Here is an 18,003-nt window from a genome sequence, read left to right as displayed (position 1 = left end):
ACACAATGAGCGGACTTGAATGTGACTAACACATGCACCTGCACTAGCTCTAACGCCTGCTACTCCCAGTCACACTCACACACGTTTTCTCTGATGCTGAATGAACAGAAAGAGTTCATCTAATTTATTACCTTATGAATAATGCATGCTGCAGTAACAGGATTGGATTGGTCGCAATTCAATCAGGGTTGGCTTTGTGAAAACAGGTTATTAGACTAAAAGCCACACACGTGCATATGTAGGTACAGATTGTGCAGTTTCATTGGATTCTTACAGTCGTAGCTGTTGTTAAAAAAATATGGATTTAGCGAGATTTCACATGTAAAATTTTTATTTTGGGCAAAATCTTTTTAAAGTAAAAATATACAAATCATAAAAAAAAATCTTCATATTTTAGATGTGTAATTATATGAAATTCAAAGAACTTTATTACTTTCAAAAATGCACAAAAGTCCAATTTTATAATGCTTGTTCCTCTAAATGTCCAGTCAGTACGAGCACACATGCGCTCAGTCTGGGCACATACATTCAGTCGGTGATCATCGGTGCATTGTCTGAGGTGATGTCTGGCTCGCAGTAGTCATCCATCTCCTCCATCTCTCTCTCCACAGGCTCCTCCCTACCTCTGAAGCATGCGGGTGTTCTGTCTCTCCACCTCCTCCTCTCCCTGCCTGTGTCTTTAGGTATTGTTGTTTGCTCCAGATCCAGCATAGCCTGGACGCTCTCACCACTATCTTCCAGACTGGGGCTGAGGTTTTGGGTTATGAGACCCAGTCCGCCCCCTCTCCGTCCTGTGACCATGTGGAAGAATGGGAGAGTGCCCTCAGAACCTGCTGCTTCTGTCACGCAGACATTGGTTGGGCCTTGGTCTCTGTAGCCCTCCTGTGGCCTTTTGGGAGACTTTATTTTTGCTTTTTTGCTGAGTATGAAGTTGAAAAAGGCTGTCACCAGAAGCATTGTACCTGCGGTTAGAAAATAATCTAGTTCTATGGGCTTTTTTCACACTTACATGTTGGAGGAGACAAATGAAACAGGTTTAAATAATGAAATGAATAAGTTCCATGTAACCACTTTAGCTTCAGGGCCCCTTATTGTACATGCTGGTTTAATGTAGGACAACTCCCAAAGGCTTATTGTAGAGCGAAGAGAGTAAGTACTGGACATTCATGTTACCTGGAATAGTTGCATGCCACACCAACACAGGGTGCAGGAAGCAGACTACTGACATGATGGAGTAATAGAGAAACTTATGGAAGCCTCCAATTCGAGCCATCTTCCCCCACACCACAAAGAGCTGCGAGTCTGGAGGACTGCTATAGAGATAAGAGGGAAGAAGAAAAGAAATAAGACAGACTGTGTTATTTACATAACCAGTTAGGTTCAAATCACAACTAGTATCTACCGATATCTTCATTCCTGTCAAAATCCACATTTAGTTTTATGTTTTTTGGACTTGCTTTGTCCTGACACAGATCTGAGTTGGGTAAAATGACCTCAACATGTGGTTTTCCCGCTGTATATTTATACTAGCCTCCATGCTAAACATAGATGTCGCAGCTGAGTACTCACGGCAGACACATCAGCAGGAGGGCATTGAGGAAATAGGCCAGCTCAAACATCATGATGCCAATGGATGACACTCTGGGAGGAGAAGCAGGGTTAGCTAAATGAAACTAATATAATGTGCTGACAAAAGCCAGTAAATTGTTTTTTTAATGAAGTATAAAATGTTCTCTGGGATAAGGACAATAAAAACAAGACACTGATATCTAATATAAAAGAAAACTTAGGTATTTAGAAAGTCTTTAACTCTAGATTTTGTTTAAATACTCTGATAATAATCTGAATCCACTGAACCTGAACTTACCCCCGTCATCATTTACTGTCCTCTATCTGAACAATTATCGCTAAGTTTCTGTGTATGTGTGTGTGTGTGTGTGTTGTGTTTTGCCTGCACATCTGTATTGTGTGTACAGAAGGAATAAACAGTCATGCATTTGTGTTCTCCTTTGGGAGATGTTTTCCTCTAACTTCGTGGGAGTTTGGCTGTGAGCCACAGTGATAATAATAAGTAGCAGAGAAAGACTAATCTCTTTTTCTGCCCTCAGCACCTCGTTTCATCCCTTAGACTCCTTCCCAACAGCTCCTTGCAAGTTTATGTATAGTACATAAAATGACTATAAAGGTGTGTGAAATATTGTAATGGCTTTTTATGAGCCCTTAGGCTATACATTGTTTTGCCATATTAAAGTGGTCTGTTTGCAACTAGAATGCTACCAATTAAGTCTGAGGCAGGCCAGACTAAGGTTCACATTGGTAGGTTTAAATTTATGCAGCACAATACAAGGTAGACTACAAACTTAAGTACTTACAACAGGTAAATGCCAAGACTGTTGAATTCTCCCTGCTGTAGGGTCTCCACTCCCACGGCGCACAAAACTGAAAACAAAAAGTAGCAAGATATTTTCTTTCTTTCTTTCTTACTTAATTCTGGGACTTACTGTTGAACACATTCTGTCCACCAGATGTCAGACTAAGTTCATGAGTTTTTAAAAGTTTGCAGATTTGATTGCAGTAGCTAGTCTCCTGTTTGTATAAATATTGCTAATATTTTTTACCATGGTGCAACTTTCCTTTGCACTGCTGGCACATTTTCAAATGCACCACTGTGATTTTGGTTTCAAGGTAGTCTGTATCGTATTATTACAGCCTCTTCCCAAACATTTCTCACCATGCAATAAAGACTGACTTTAGGTGACCTAAAGTGACCCAGCCTGAGATCATCCTTTAGGATCAAACCATTATACATTATATAAAACTTAGGAACACTTCATTTTGATAAGTAGTTGCAATTATTTCTGTCATGATCACAAAATATGTGATAATCGCTTACTTGTTCTTTCAGTTACCATAGTACTGTCAGCAGGACAGGCACATTTTACAGTGTGTGCATTTAACATGCCACAGATTTTCTGGCAGTGAACCACAATTATAAACAAATCTCACCACCTGTTTGCAAAGTGGCCACAGGATGGCATACTACAGCATGCTCATAACTGTTTCTACAGGCTGACAGCTTGGGCTCATGAGTGATAAATAACAGAGTGATGAATGACACAAAGCAAACACTCACTATAGAAAAGCAACTAGATGTTTCCAGTTTTTCTTCCGTTTATGCACAACCAGCTTTGCTGTAATACCCCTGGATGAGATGGTGTATCTCTTCTATAGCTGCCTTTAACCTCTGACCTAATTGGTGTGGGAGAAACTGAAAGGGTGTTTCCTGAAGGAACCAATAAAGTACTTTCATTTAATTTATCCATACTTCTTTTAAAGGCCTAGTATGACATTTTGGTGAAGTATTAGCATATTTTCTTTGTTGCCAAGAGTTAGATGGCATGACTGATATCACTCTCCTGTCAGTATAGAAAATATAAACCTCCTGCCAGCAACTGCTTAGCTCAGCTTAGTATAAAGACTGGAAACAAAAACAGCTTGCCTGGCTCTGTCCAAAGGTAACAGTGACCAGCACCTCTGAAATGTCACGTGCTCATCATATTTTGTCCATACATGGTCAACAATACGTTCTGTGGGTTGTGTGCCAGACTATTCCTTGGACAGGCAAAGCATCTTCCCATTTAGGCTGGACAGTTTTTCACTTTTAGACAGATCCAGGTTAGCTGTGGCCCTCTGTTTACACACCTTATGCACACAAACAATGTCAGACTATTCCCTTATTGTGTATATTGTCTATATATATGAATGCTGACACTTGAAAATATTGAACAATATGAAATGAGATTAGAACAAAGTCTTATAAATTCTCTCCTAGTATTAACCAATCTTCTCCCCGTGAGGTCTGAAAGAGGTAAGCATTGTTAAGTGGTCACTGCAACTAAACACGATGAAACAATTTCTTTTGCATGTTTACCAGAAACTCAGAGACAAAGATACCAGAGAGATTCTGCACTAAAGGGAAATCATGGCAATGTAGCTAAATGGTTTCTGGTAGTTTATAGGAGAGTTATTCCCACTGCAGATTCATTACCTAATATTAGGATGTATCTGCTCTGTGCATGTTGGTGCCTATAGAACGTACAAATATGCAGACAGGCTGTCAGAGAAATGCAGGTATATGAGCACACTGGCAGGCAGAGGCACATGCAGACATACCATTAACACACATAGTGACACATAAAACCCTTGTAATTATACATGTATAACAGCTTACAACTACACAATTCCAGTAACCACCAGCTGGATGCAGAGAGCTGATTTTGGTGCCATGTGCACCACATGTCTTTCAGTAAATGTTCAGTGTCTGCAGCTGTTTTAAGTTAAAAAAAAGGCAGAGCCATATTTTTTTGAAAGAGGCAGCAACCAGAGAGCTCTTTCCCCTGTGATGATTTATTGTGGCTAACAGAGCTATGTGTTATCTGTGAGGGAAACAGAGGAGGAGGGACAATAATACAACTATGTATAAGCAAGTATGTTTTTATACTGTATGCTCTATATACAGAGATAGTTTGGAGGTCTAGCTGGGTAACTGTCTGCTGCACGAGCGCGTAAAAATGCTCCTAAACAAGGTGAGATTCTGGAGATTGAGGGGGGACAAATCTTTTTTCGTGATGACAATAAAATCTAAGCTTTAAACAACAGGTTTCAACACTTCATAGCAGATAAAATGTATTACTGCTATTACTTCTATTGCTACTAATACAACTAAAAGTGTAGTCAAAGAACTAAATCATACCCACTGTGAAACTGTAAATTATACACATGACTCAGAATTTAATCTTGTTATATTTATTTAGTTCTGTTTTTATTTAAGACTTACCTGTTGCTGTAGAAACACCAAGAATCCTGCAGATGCACTCCACTACAATCCAGCATACACTTGCTGTGATTCCCATGACCTCAAATACTTTCCCACTTGGCAGTTTAAAAATGTAACCTTCACACGTCTCTAACAGTATCTGAAATAGCTAGTGCCCTAGTATTTACTAAACTACAATTGTAGACACATAGTTGATTGTTACCTAGATGGACAGTTGCTAGTTAAAAAACAAAGTCTGGTATTCCATGAGGGCCATGATGTGGAGACTGGACAAATTTACCTCAGTCAGGTTTGTGACTCAATGCCCCTGTTGCTCCAACAACTGCTAATCAGCCTTATACACACACATAACAATGCCACTTTCAGCTGGTTTAGTGTTCCACGCCTGTATGTCAAGGTGAAAGTATTCAGCTTCGGTTGAGTTGTGCACCAGATGACATTTGTCATTAAAGCAGGTTAAAAATTATCTGCAAAGAATTAATGTAAAACTACAGTAAGTCACACATACCACAAATGCACACACATATTCAGACTTAGTAGTAATTTGTATGCAACCTTGCACTGCAGAGGAGATCATTGACGTTGTCCTCCCTGTCGGTTTGCTCTTGTTTTCCCCTGTGTAATTTCACTCCATTCTGTGGATTTCAGCAATTCACTGCAATCAAACCATCAGAAACCTACATGACTACAGACTACATGCAACTTTCAATTGGGCATTCATTGACTGGGACATTATTTCAGAAAGAGTGCACACTGACGAAAAATGCTGCGGCTTGCGTCAGTAAGTGGAAATATTATAAACAAGTTCCACTTAGCGTGCGGTTTTACTTAAATGCAACACTGCCTCTTTGCACATGGTGAATAGTTTAGCAGTGCAGTGGATATGGGATAAAATGTCACAAGAACCGACGGAGACCCTTTGATACACATATACATGCAAAAATGCAAGCTTATATAATCATTGACGCAGGTTTATCTGAGCTGTGAACTTGTTCAGGCATGGCAGAGGCCTGCTGAAACGAGCAGTCATAGTCACAGTGTTCACACACACACACACACACACACACACGCACACACACACCTCCTGACTTCTTGTAGGGGCCAAAGTAAGCTGCATAAATCGCCTTAAATCTCGACAAAGACACTATTGTTTTTTGTTCCTCTTGTTTCCGGCTTAGCTTTCAGGCTATTTGTAGTATTTATGGTGTGGTAGGTCAAGTGCATTGTAAGTGTATTTCAGCAGAGCTGCAAAAACTACTGATACTAGATATGTAATGACAAAGGACACTGTATTTGTTGCAGCTTTTCTATGGATGGTACAGAGCTGCATGGTTGCACACTCATCCTGTTAATCAGATGTTCTTTGGAAAGTATCTTTAGCTTTTGCATTTGTGAAAACGCAGTAAAACTGAATGAAATTTATAGCTGCAGATCTGATGGCTTATCTTGATTTCTTATTAACAATTTGATTGTTTTTGTTAAATGTGCCACATTAATCAAATTTTTGATTTTTATTGCCACAGTGGGTTTTGTGTTTATGTTTATTTGACATGCTTGACCCTCCTGATGACATGAAAAACAGCCTAATAAAAAAAAAAGTCACGTTGTATAGTAAAGATGCCATTGCCAACATTTACTATACATTCTGAGTTTTATGGCAATTGTCAGGATATGCCAGAAGGTGGAGGAGTTTAAGTAATTGTGAATGATTGCCATGTAGTGAGACTGTAAATCTAATGTTACAGTATAAACACAGTCATGTTTTCATTTGCTCCATGCAGCTATATAGACATGTCCATGTCTCCTTTCACCACTCAGCATCCCCCTGTCTGACCATCTGACCTCTCCCCCTCTTCCCAAACTTTTGTTCTCCTGCTCACACATCCTCACACCCTCTAATCATCTTTGTGTTACGCCTCCTCACCTTCTTCATCATGGTTTCCCACCATTCACACCCCACCAACCCTCCTTTCACTCCACTGTGCTCAAAGGCAAGGAACTAGAGATTAGCCATGCCTTAACTTTCTCCCTCTGTTCCTCCCAGTACAGTCTCTCAGTAGAGCGTGGGTGTCTGGTGCCTGTCAGAACTAGTGAAAATGGCTCTAATCATAATTACAGCAGCAGCTTTATTACCTTGCTCCATTGCTTTGCTCAGACAATCTCTCCATAATCACCTCCTGCAGGCTGGTTTATCTAAAGCCCAAGAGAGGGCTGTGAAAGATCCCCGAAAGAGACAAATAATTTAGAACGAAATTCTTTTAAAATGAAGATATAATATTACTGGACATACTATGACTGTTACACTTCATGCTAAGTCTACTGTGATGTTTGAACTTGCTACATTTTCAAATGCAGAGAGCCACCTAGTGGTCGAGATGCAATTTGCACATTGTAGCCTTAAAATGACTTTGTGGTTATAATCCTGAAATTGATCACTAACCAAGTGTCTTGTTTCTTAGCTCATTTTCTCTGATCTCATTTATAACAATATCGAAAGGTCAGGAGCATCACTCAGACAAATGAAGAAAACATTATGGGAAGAAGCAGGAAAAATATTTGGTGGTGAAACAGATATGAATCACAGAGAAGGTTTTGGAAAGGCAAAGGGGAGTATAATGTCTGCCCGTTCAGTGTGTAATAATAAACAGATTATACACATTATTACAAGGTGATGATATGTATTTCACAGTGTTCAAAGTTAAAAGAATGAAAAGAAAAATTACATTGGTGGTGGGACACTGTATAAATCAAGTCAGATTTAAGAGATCAGATCTTATTCTGCTATCGTGTCCCCATAGAAATAAGCTGGGTCAGGATTGATGCATATAGTCACAGCAGAAACATATTAATATCCATCCATCCATCCATCTATCCATTTTCTATACCCGCTTATTCCTTAACCAGGGTCACAGGGATCAGCTGGAGCCTATCCCAGCTCTCTTTCAGGTGAAAGGCAGGGGTACACCCTGGACAGGTCACCAGTCCATCACAGGGTCACATAGAGACACAAAAAGACAAACAACCTCACACACTCACAGTCACTCCAATGGGTGATTTAGAGTCACCAATCAACCTGACATGCATGTTTTTGGACTGTGGGAGAAAACCAGAGTACCCGGAGTAAACCCACGTGAATTCACAATCTTCTTGCTGTGAGGCAACAGTGCTAACCACTCAGCCACCATGCTGCCCCTACATGTTAATATATTAACATATTAGCAAACAGTTGACGAGAATCATCAGATTCATCAGAGAAACTTATTGATGACTAGACTGTGACGCATGTGAAGTCCTAATTCCTGTTCATGCAGGATGCCAATAAGCTGACTGGAGGTGTCTTCTTTGCAAACCAAATTCTCACATACCCCTATAATGCATTTATACCTGCACTATTGTTTGGCTTCTAAACCGTGAATTGGAGGTCAGCTTCTCTAAGGCATAGTCAAATAATTAATTATCCCAGGTTTCTCTTCCAAAACTAATACTGAACCTTCATGTCTTCTGTCATCTGTTTCAGGTTTTGACTGAGCAGAGCTGGACGTTTGCATCCTCTGCAATAAGAAAATGATTTTGATCTGCTGTGTGTAGTGAGCACATACCACTGAGGCCACTGACTGTTTTTGTGGTAATTGTGTTGGCGGATTAGTCCTACCATTTTAAATGACAGCATAGTATGATGAGCCAAAACAGTGTGTCCTCATTTTCCCATGATCCTAGGGATCATGACCTGCCTCCTTCGTGATGGAAAACATTTTACCCTGCTGTCAGCTCACAGACAGGCCAAATTAAGAGAAACAGGATAAACCTTATAATTTGTCATTATATGAGCTCTTCAGAAAAAATTCATTTCAGTCAATGAAAGGTTGAACAACAACAATGTCCTATCAGAATAACCTCATGTTTTTTTATACTGACTATCTTCAAGGTCACACTGTCCTCACCTATTGTCTAGGAGAGACAAGGTTAAGGAATGCAGTATGAAATGAACAATCCTTCTTCAGTGTTTACAGATACATGTGCACACGCAATTAGATTCCCACACTGATAGTGAACAACCAACAGAGAACTGTAAGCAATCACAGTTTGGCCTTGGTACTGAAGGGTTCTAATATTTTTTTCTTTATTTGTGCTTTTTTTCTGAAACAACATTTATGTCCCATGAGCACTTATTCTGTGGTTAGAGTGCAAAGTCTTTAAAGATGGAGTATTTGCCCTGTAACCAAGAGGTTGCAGCACAAACCCAATCCCCACTTTTCCCTCTAGAATCATGACAGCCTCCCATATGGCTCGGTTGGCCCTGGTTGGTTTGGTTGCTACACATGCCTTCTTTAGTGACTCAAATCTGACAGAAGGACGTGGATCTAAAATGATTTAACATATGAATAAAAGATTCAGCAAAACCCGCAGTATTCTTCAAAACATATAGCTGTGTAGTGTCATCTCCGCCTGATAATATCTAAACTGGTGCACCATTTCATTGTAAATAGAAAACTGTTTCTTAAGTATAGTTCATCTTTCTGTTATTGACATCCAAGCCTTGGTCATAAAAATCTGCTCTCCATTTCTTTCTTGTACCAACTCTGGAGTGGAAGAAAAGCTTTCACGGTAATCTGGCCTGGCTGTAAATATTTTCTGATGAGGTCCCCAGAGAGAAAAGTACTATTTCAAAGTACGTAGAGGCTTCAGAAGAGAAAGAAAAGAAGAGAAGAAGCTGAAGTCAATAATAATATTGAGTACACTAGTGAGCGCAATAGACTGTAAGAGCATCACAGTGCATATGGAGTTTCCATCCTAAGAATATACAGTCGCATAACATTGTGTGGTGTGCGTGTATGTGGGATGATGAACAGAGCTAACCTGCAGGTTTTTGGTGATGGACCCTCAGAGGACGCACAGAGGGTCTGTCTGGAGTTAAGTAAGAAGTCCTGTTTTGTTCATCAAGGATGAATAACACACAACAATATACACATACATAGTGTCACATACAAATAAGATACAGTTTGTAAATTGTCATGAGTTTAACTTAACCAACTGGGATACAATGGACGTTTACATTATACAGTACAAATACAGTCAACAGGCATGCAACCTTTAGTCTATTATAAAGCAGTTTTATTTAAGTTTGTCTATTCCCTGTGTGTGTGTCAAGGCCACAGGCCAGACGTGAATGTAAGAGCCTTAATGGCCCAGACATATGGTGATTAGTTTTGTGTTTCCAGATTTCTGGGTCACTTTAAATCAGAGAACATGCAGCTCCTGGTAGACTAGACATTTGGATGGACACGTTTGTTGAAGTTTGAATTTCTAAACGACAAAGTGGCTCTGACTGGAAGAAATTGGCCATGTGTGTTAGTCGTCCTTCAGCAGAAAAACCTCTGCAGGTGTGTGTACAGTCTTTTCCAAAAATATAATCCCTAATGCACCGGCTGACTTTAACAACTGTCAGCACTGTCTAAAGACACCTAATAAATTGAATGGTTAAGTTCAAGATCCAGGTTAAGAGACTGGAATCATGTCTTATTTTATGCTACGTTATAAGCACTGTATCATTAGTCAAGCCCACTGCCCTCATACTGAATTTCAAAAGAGAAGTCATCATTTTTCCAATCCTTTACATATGGCTGCGTTTTATGAGTGTGTGCAGTGGTCAGGGTGAGGGCCATCCTTCAGCCTGTTTAAATGTTTCCATGCAGAGTTTTGCTAACCACAGCTGGTTGCCCAATTGTACCAATGAGAGAAGGCCCCAACCAAGGACAGCCTGCCAGAACGATCGCTCTGTGTGATAGTTTGCAAGTTTGCATGCACAGGCTTCAGGTGTACGCACAAATGGATGCATTTACGCACAGATGCGTTCATGGTGGCGAAAGAGGTTGAGTTTTTGAAGAATGTAATTAAGGTCCAGGAAGCCAAGCTAATGTTTTTGTTCAATTTGTGAAGCAGTGAGAATCGAGTCAAACATCATAATCAAACAGATTTGTTAATTTTATTATTGGAACAGTTAAAAAAAATCTAAATAGACACCATGTGGCCAGTGGGCTGCAGTTCACCAAAATGCTCTCAGGGTACTTTGAATTTTGGCCAATAATTTAATTCCCAAAACATGAATTTAAATGACTATCTGTCATTAGCAGGGATAGATTTATTGATAGAAATTGTTTATTCTGGAATTCACCAGTAACTTTTCTAATGCCAGAAACAAAGGCTTTCCTTGATGAGAATGTGATCGACTTTACGGTAATAATGCCCACAGCACATCGTGAGTATGAGTATATTTGTGTGAACACTTGTCACATGCATAAATCAGACCAGAACACACAGGAAGAAAGCTCTCTAATAGCTGGATGTGTGAGTGACAACAGTAGTGTAACACTCTACAAGTGAAACAAACAAGTAGAGCTGGACATAATGTGACACTTTAATTCCACAGACCAAATGCTGAAATATTTGTGATTCTTTGTGTCTTGATGCACTTGAGCTTGAGCTGAAGCTGAAAAAAAAAATCAAAGGAGGTCAAAAATAATAGAAAAGAGTAAACAGCCGATTGAAACACGATAGATGAGGTAGCTGGCACTGTCAGAGTGACATATTTGCCATGGCATTCGATGGATATGTTGCATGTATGCTGGTCTCTTGTCACTGCTGCCTAACCTTTCACTGCTCCCCTGTGAACTCGTGACCCTGTTTGACCACACAGAAATGCTCCATCAGCAGGCTCATGGCCGCACTTTAACCCTCTCAGCTTGCTTTGGCTTTACTGTTGTAAGACATACATGAAAATGCAAGGACACACATTAACTCTCAACAGCCTCCTTGTGACCCTGCCATCATGAGTCATTCTCACTTGGGTCATCGCTATGGCAACACGAGTTCATGAAACTCGATGATTTAATCATTTAAATGGCTTGAATATTGCCTACGACAGGGTAAAAGCATAAGTTGGAGGGAAATGATGTGATACAAAAAGCTGAAAACAGGAAAACAGAAGGATCAATTTTAGTGATTGGAGGAAGGTTGACAGTGAGGTCAATGGGATTTCATAAAGCCGAGTGCTCACAAGGTGTGAAAAGCAAAACTCCAATTTCTTGGTTTTATGGGAAATGCTGACTATGAGGCGCAAGATCCCAAGAGTCCTTTTTCAGCCGAGGTCATTTGTCTAAATGAAGAAACTCAGCAGAGTAATAAGTCATGCATGAAATGTGTGTTTAAACTTAACAAAATACAGCAACAAAAACAAGACTGTTATACGCAAGTGGTCCTTCATGGAAATGCTTACATAAATATGAAAGAATACAATTTCGTTACAGTAATCACATCTGTAGTAAAAACTATAATTGTTTCAGTTTAATTCTTCAAGGAAATTGAAACTTAGTAGGTGTTATTCACTGGAAACAGATGATATTATGTGAAAGCAAAAGTGTTTTAAATTGAAAAGAAAACTAAAACTATAAAAATCTGTTCTGCTTTAATGGCATAACTCCAACTCATAAAATCTGCTAAAATTTCAGTTTCTGATTAGGCCAGATCTGCTTTTCATCCAGACAGAGTCTTGGTTTCACTTGTTGAACATTGCTGTAATTACACATTCTCTGAAATGCACCTGTAAACATCTTATTATTCCCAGAAATCAAAAGACCCAAGTGGGGATGAACAACTGATGACTTTATAGTCCCTTCCCACCCTGTTCTTCCCGGGGTTGAAGTCAGAGGTCGTTGTGTGATCCTGCAGAGTTGTTAACCCCTGCATCTGCTGCAGTACACGTCAACCTGACTAAAAACCAAGATCCATAAACATGCCTGAAGGTCAACAGGTATAAAAAGCCTGAAATTCTACTTACAGCCCATGTTTCAGCTGCATCTAGAGGTACAGTGGGAAGTCACCTAACAAAGTGAAACATACATATATTGATTATACATCAATATTATTGTGGGAAGTCACCTAACAAAGTGAAACATACATATATTGATTATACATCAATATTATTGAAGCAATAACACAATCACATAACAACAAAAAAGACAAGAGCTCTTTTAGTTGTGATGCTTTAGGCAGGTCTACACTTGCTATAATGTAAGTAAAAAGTATTGCAGGAATTTTTTAATAGCATTTTTTTTATTGTTTTTAATTGTTTTTACTGAAGTAAATGATTTAAATAATTCGAATTACTTGCTATACTACAACATTTCAAGCTACACACCTAAAAGAAAGAGTCCTATGAATTCAGGGAAATCTGGCACTTGCAAATGTGCGGATTAGCTCACTCAGTGATGTCTGACCCTGCATCTTGTCCAGATTTCATGGCCACTTTCTTTGAAGGCAGTCACCCGCAATGATATATCATTAAAGTTGTGACCTTTTACACCATGACCTCATACAATCTCTGAATAAGCGATTGAAGCATGATGTGGAATTACTGCAGCGTGTTTGTGTCACCAGTCATAAGCCTTCAAGTCTTGACTTAGTGCTCTCTCTCGTCTACGTATCACTGCGGAAAGTCTGATGCTCATTTGCCTTAGATGTCGTACCTGGTAGAAGTAAAACTGCAATTCAAACATCACAGTATATTTGCACACTCATATAAGCACTCATATAATGCACTTAATCAATAGGGTAGACGTGGAAGGAAAAGCAAACAGAGTAAATCAAATTACAGGTTTCACTCATTTCATTGTAACACATATTTCCAACATTTATAGACATGCACAAGACTGGGTACACACATATAGACACACACAGGGCCCCACATCTCCTCATACACACACCAACATGTGCCAGACCTGTGCTAACTGATGCAGAGGTCTGTAAAAACACGTGCTGATTGGTATATGCATCATATTTTTACAATGACCTGAGGTTTTTACACAGTTAATGTTTCAATATTTTTTTACTAAGAAAAACCCTGCTGGGTTATCTGCATCGTAACACAAACAAATGATGCAAGCTTGATAGAAACTGATAGAATAAACTCGTGCACGTCACCATCGTAAACAATGGTTTGCATTGTGTGTGTTTACACTTTCTGCTGAGGGAATGACTCATGATAGTTATAATGGGATTTTGGCAAAATTAATGTTTATTTTGTCTTGAATACACGTCATAGTTGCAGCTGGCATGAAGGAACAGTTTTTTTGTAAGGTAACTTTTGACTGATAAGCCAAAGATGCATCAGATAGTGAACTCCATGAGGGATTATTAAATACACATATTTAATTTCAAATCTGGTCCTGGTTTGTTAATGAACCAAACAACTGTTTGCACCCAGGTTGTCTTTATAAGGCCTCATGCTTGATGTAGACCATCACTCACGTTTGACAGAAACCAAATACACAGAAATGCAAACAATTCTCTTTTAGGTGAAAAAGCGCAGATTTGTTTCAGAAATTTAGTACATGTTTGAGATTTTTCTCTAAGGGAAACAAACCTGACCACAAAAGGCACACGCATAAACCCAAGAAAAGAAGAAGTAAAGTCTTTTTTTGCTCAATCAAGAAGCTAAATTCTACCATCATTAACCAAAACCACATTTTTTATTTGTTTTTACATCATTGCATTTGTTCTCTACTCAGCAGACACAACAGTATTTGTATCAGTAACTGAGTTTTTCAGTCCTTTTAGAAAGAAAAAACTATTTTCCTCTCTGCATAAATAATGTATAAATGTTTATCTGAATTTTAAGGCTGTGTAGATAATTTTAGTTTAACATATCTCCTTTGCTTACCTCTAAAAATGCTAGATCCCAAGGATTAACCTGATACAAGCATTTGCTGTAAACTAACACTGGCAGTACATAGTACGAAGAGGCTCCTGTGTTTCTTTCAGGAAGCTTATCATAAATCATACATCAGGGAACTGAGCTTTGGGAAAGCCCATTTAACCACCATCCAACCTTAAGCTGTGGCCATGAGGCCGGAGTGTGATCCCAGTAGCCCCAAACTGCTACACATGTGTGAAAGCTAGATAGTGCTTGTCTGAATGGACACTTTGGATTATGGCCGAAAAAAATGTCCTTGGGCTGTATTTACAAGTCATAACTGCTTGAGTGGAGTGCTTACCAGTGTACGTGTTCGGAGCGGCAGGAAACCAGCTTAATCCACCAGGATCAGTTCATCAGGCCCCAGACAGATTCAATTAAAGGAAAAAATAATTACCTCTGGCCCAATAACATAACACAGCAAAAAACAACACTATCTCAGATGCCTAACCACTCACGGCTTGACATGTGGGCAAATATTTAAACATGAGAGAGCAAACTGGAGTTCAATAATTGTTTTTCATCCCACGTTTCTTCTTGAAAACTCTGCTGTAAGGTCCCGCATGGTGATTGTGATTTCACGGTTGGAACCGTAAGGCGGGTCTCCTCAACAGAAAGCAAATGCTGCTCTCTGTGCTTGTTAAGCGTTGAAAATATCTTCCTCAACCTGAACTGAAGTAGAATGTTAATAGGTTTCAAATTAACATTGTTGTAGTTGTCTAAATACTTCCAAGCAGCCCTGACCAGCTGCGCAAATATGAATGATTTACCCACAGGGAGTATAACTTTCATTTATTTCAAGAGCCCTGTGGCAGACACTGACCAACGAGCCAAAGCAGATAAAGTTCATACGTTAGAAATCAAATGCATAGATACATAAGACACATAATTTATCAGCATAAAATAAACTGTCAAGTAAGTCCTCACCCACACATAAGGAACCAGTGGAAGGGCAGCTCTGCCCTTACTTGTAATCAGAATAAAAGTTTTTGCTTATTTTTTGGAGTGAGAGGAGATAGATGTAGACATGGGAATGTGTTTTTACGTCTTTAACATGTTCCATGGATTGATAACTGAATGGCTTAACTGAATGTTCTCAGGACTTAATGATAGCCACTTTTTTCGATGCTCCATTAAAATGCAATAACTACAAAATCTGCTTACTGCTCAGTTACAAATGGTAAGATTTCCATATCTTTCTGTTTATTATAGGACTACAGCCAGGAGCTTAGCTTAGCTAAGCAAACAGGAATTTATTGCACTAGTTCCAAAAGACGTCTGGACCATAACCCCTTATAGCATGTTACTGTTTTTGTTTTAAGCAAACAAGATACAGATTATCTAGCCTGAGATATGTTGAAAGATGGATTTTTTTTTTCTCTTTGCCTTTGGACAGAGCGTGGTCCTCTCTGTTTCTAATCCTTATGCTAAGCTGACCAGCTGTTGCCTGTAACTTCATGTTTAACAATCAGGTATGAGGACCATATCAATATTTAACTCTTTGCAAGAATGAGAATAAGCTAATTTTGCCGTACATTTTAACCTTGTCAGTTCTATGTAATTCAGTTGTGGTTAAGATGTATAACTATCCCAGACATTAGGAACAGCAGAGCTCCTTTAATCATCCTATATGTTGCCACAGGTTTAAAAACCACAGCTGACAGTAAAGCCAACAAGCCATTCAGCCATGCAGGCATGGTTCCTCTGTATCCTCTCATTAATAGCCTCACAGAGGGTCACAGAGTCCTGCTCTACAATGCAAAATCAATTACTTTAATCTCCATTTAACCCTTTTATAGCTGCTGTATGTGTGACGGAATGAAAGCTGTTCCTGCCCCCTCTTCCTCCTGTTATCAGTCTTTATTAAGTTTGAGATAGTGCCTTAAAGCTCAGACACTTCCCAGAAGCCCCCTGTTGGCCTTAAGGTCTGGTCAGGCAGACTGACAGCAGGCGGCCAATACAGGGTCACCTGGCTCTGCCCTATGCAGGCCTGGGAACAAGACATCTCTTATCAAAATCACAGCACAACACAGACCTGCTAACCAACCTCACCTGATAACAGTGATTCAGAACAAGCAGAGGAAGAGAAGGGAGTATTAAAAGGAGTTGAAAGAAGTAGTAAAATATGGAAAGGAAGAGTTGCATCAAAGAGGAAGATTAACACAAAGGGCTTTATCTGGCTACTAAATTCTAACTCATAATTTACTAGGTGTTAATGGTACAGTACAGGTCTTTGGCTGAATACTGCAGCTAGTGAAGTCGACCAACACTGCTCTTATTCCTCAGCCTGGTCATATATTGCATACTGTATGCAGGCCTGCTGTGATTGTTAGGGAGGTCTGGAAGGCAGACAGTATTAACACGAGAATACTCACTGCAGGGTTCCTTGTTGTAAAACCTCACCATCATCGCTGGAAGTTAGGATTTACACAAACTAAATCCAGAAAATATGCTGTTTTCCAGTTTTTTGCAACTGTCACATAATGAATGGAGAAATCGTTGTTGCCTGTTTAACTGTTATTGAGTGTTATTACTAAAAATACAAAGAGAATGACTTTTCCGAAAGCGGGAGAGGAGGAGGGAAAACAGCGGTTTGCTATGCTGATTGGTCTCTACACTTTTATTCTCCCTGTTCTGTTTAATAGGATTCAAGTGAAAGCCACAGTAGCTGAATAGCCGCTATACAGACACACAGACAGACATACAGTTCTAGTCAAAGCCAGCTCAGATTTCAACAGCCAGCCAACATCTGAACAGCAGATTATTGCAGCTCCTTGACCATTCTACACCTATTGAATGGTCTTGATTCCCTGTTAATGGCATCCATACAATTGTAAAGCAAGGAAGTGAAAGATGTGGTTGGCGAAGAAGAAAAGAGAGAGCCTTATTTCACATTCACCTCCCAAAACCTTTTCACTACACATACAGCTATCAGAAACAAAGCGGCTTTTGTCTGGGGAGTCTGAGGTTAAGAGTCTTGTTAGGGTCCAGAGGAGAGGCCACTGGGAACTTCTGAGACACACTAATACAAATACTTACCTAGAAATGCTTATGTTAACTATACTAAACTATTATACAGATAGACCTCATTAAAGTTAGTATGTGTTCACACTAGCCATATTCAGACTGTTTTCAAAATGTTTGCCAAATGCACGAGAAAAATGCTGAAGCATCTTGCTTTTCCTTCTCTTTCAGTTCATTTGGGGTTGGAAAAGGCCAGGAAGTTGTATTATCACTAACAAATGGCAAAGACCGCTGCTAAATGGATCAGACATTGTGATGAACATGAAAACATACCTGGCCTCTGCCTGGGTAAAGTTCTGCTCTCTGTCTTTCTGTGTAGTAAAGTATAGAGAAAAGCTGCTTGATTAAATAGTTCCTGTACCTCAAGGCTAACAATAACTTCGGCAATGCAACA

The 18,003-nt window shown here is 39.4% G+C and overlaps 1 protein-coding gene across 3 annotated transcripts; it reads right to left on the bottom strand.

Annotated features, from left to right (window-relative positions):
- Positions 1-313: 313 nt before the first annotated feature.
- tmem72 (transmembrane protein 72) lies at positions 314-5,219 on the bottom strand. 3 transcript variants are annotated; one of them, XM_026308943.1, is made up of 5 exons: positions 4,838-5,219; positions 2,373-2,439; positions 1,570-1,641; positions 1,174-1,313; positions 314-962 (listed from the first exon to the last, which is right to left on the bottom strand). In XM_026308943.1, exons 1-5 carry the CDS (start codon positions 4,911-4,913, stop codon positions 529-531), a joined length of 789 nt encoding a protein of 262 aa, XP_026164728.1. In that variant the 5' UTR covers positions 4,914-5,219; the 3' UTR covers positions 314-528. The 3 variants fall into 3 exon arrangements, with proteins under 3 accessions (XP_026164728.1, XP_026164730.1, XP_026164729.1); XM_026308945.1 differs by having other exon boundaries at positions 314-791; XM_026308944.1 differs by having other exon boundaries at positions 1,174-1,310.
- Positions 5,220-18,003: the final 12,784 nt, after the last annotated feature.

Source organism: Mastacembelus armatus, chromosome 15 (assembly GCF_900324485.2).
Source record: "Mastacembelus armatus chromosome 15, fMasArm1.2, whole genome shotgun sequence".
NCBI lineage: Eukaryota > Metazoa > Chordata > Actinopteri > Synbranchiformes > Mastacembelidae > Mastacembelus > Mastacembelus armatus.
This window is presented reverse-complemented; position numbering and strand designations above follow the sequence as displayed.

What these genes read in the sequence shown, in the direction of transcription:
- tmem72 (XM_026308943.1), bottom strand. Translation starts at nt 4,913, where the DNA reads ATGGGAATCACAGCAAGTGTATGCTGGATTGTAGTGGAGTGCATCTGC. An exon ending in TGGTGTTTCTACAGCAACAG is followed by an intron (nt 2,440 to 4,837) that starts GTAAGTCTTAAA and finishes TTTTGTTTTCAG; the next exon opens with TTTTGTGCGCCGTGGGAGTG. An exon ending in AGTCTTGGCATTTACCTGTT is followed by an intron (nt 1,642 to 2,372) that starts GTAAGTACTTAA and finishes TTCTCCTCCCAG; the next exon opens with AGTGTCATCCATTGGCATCA.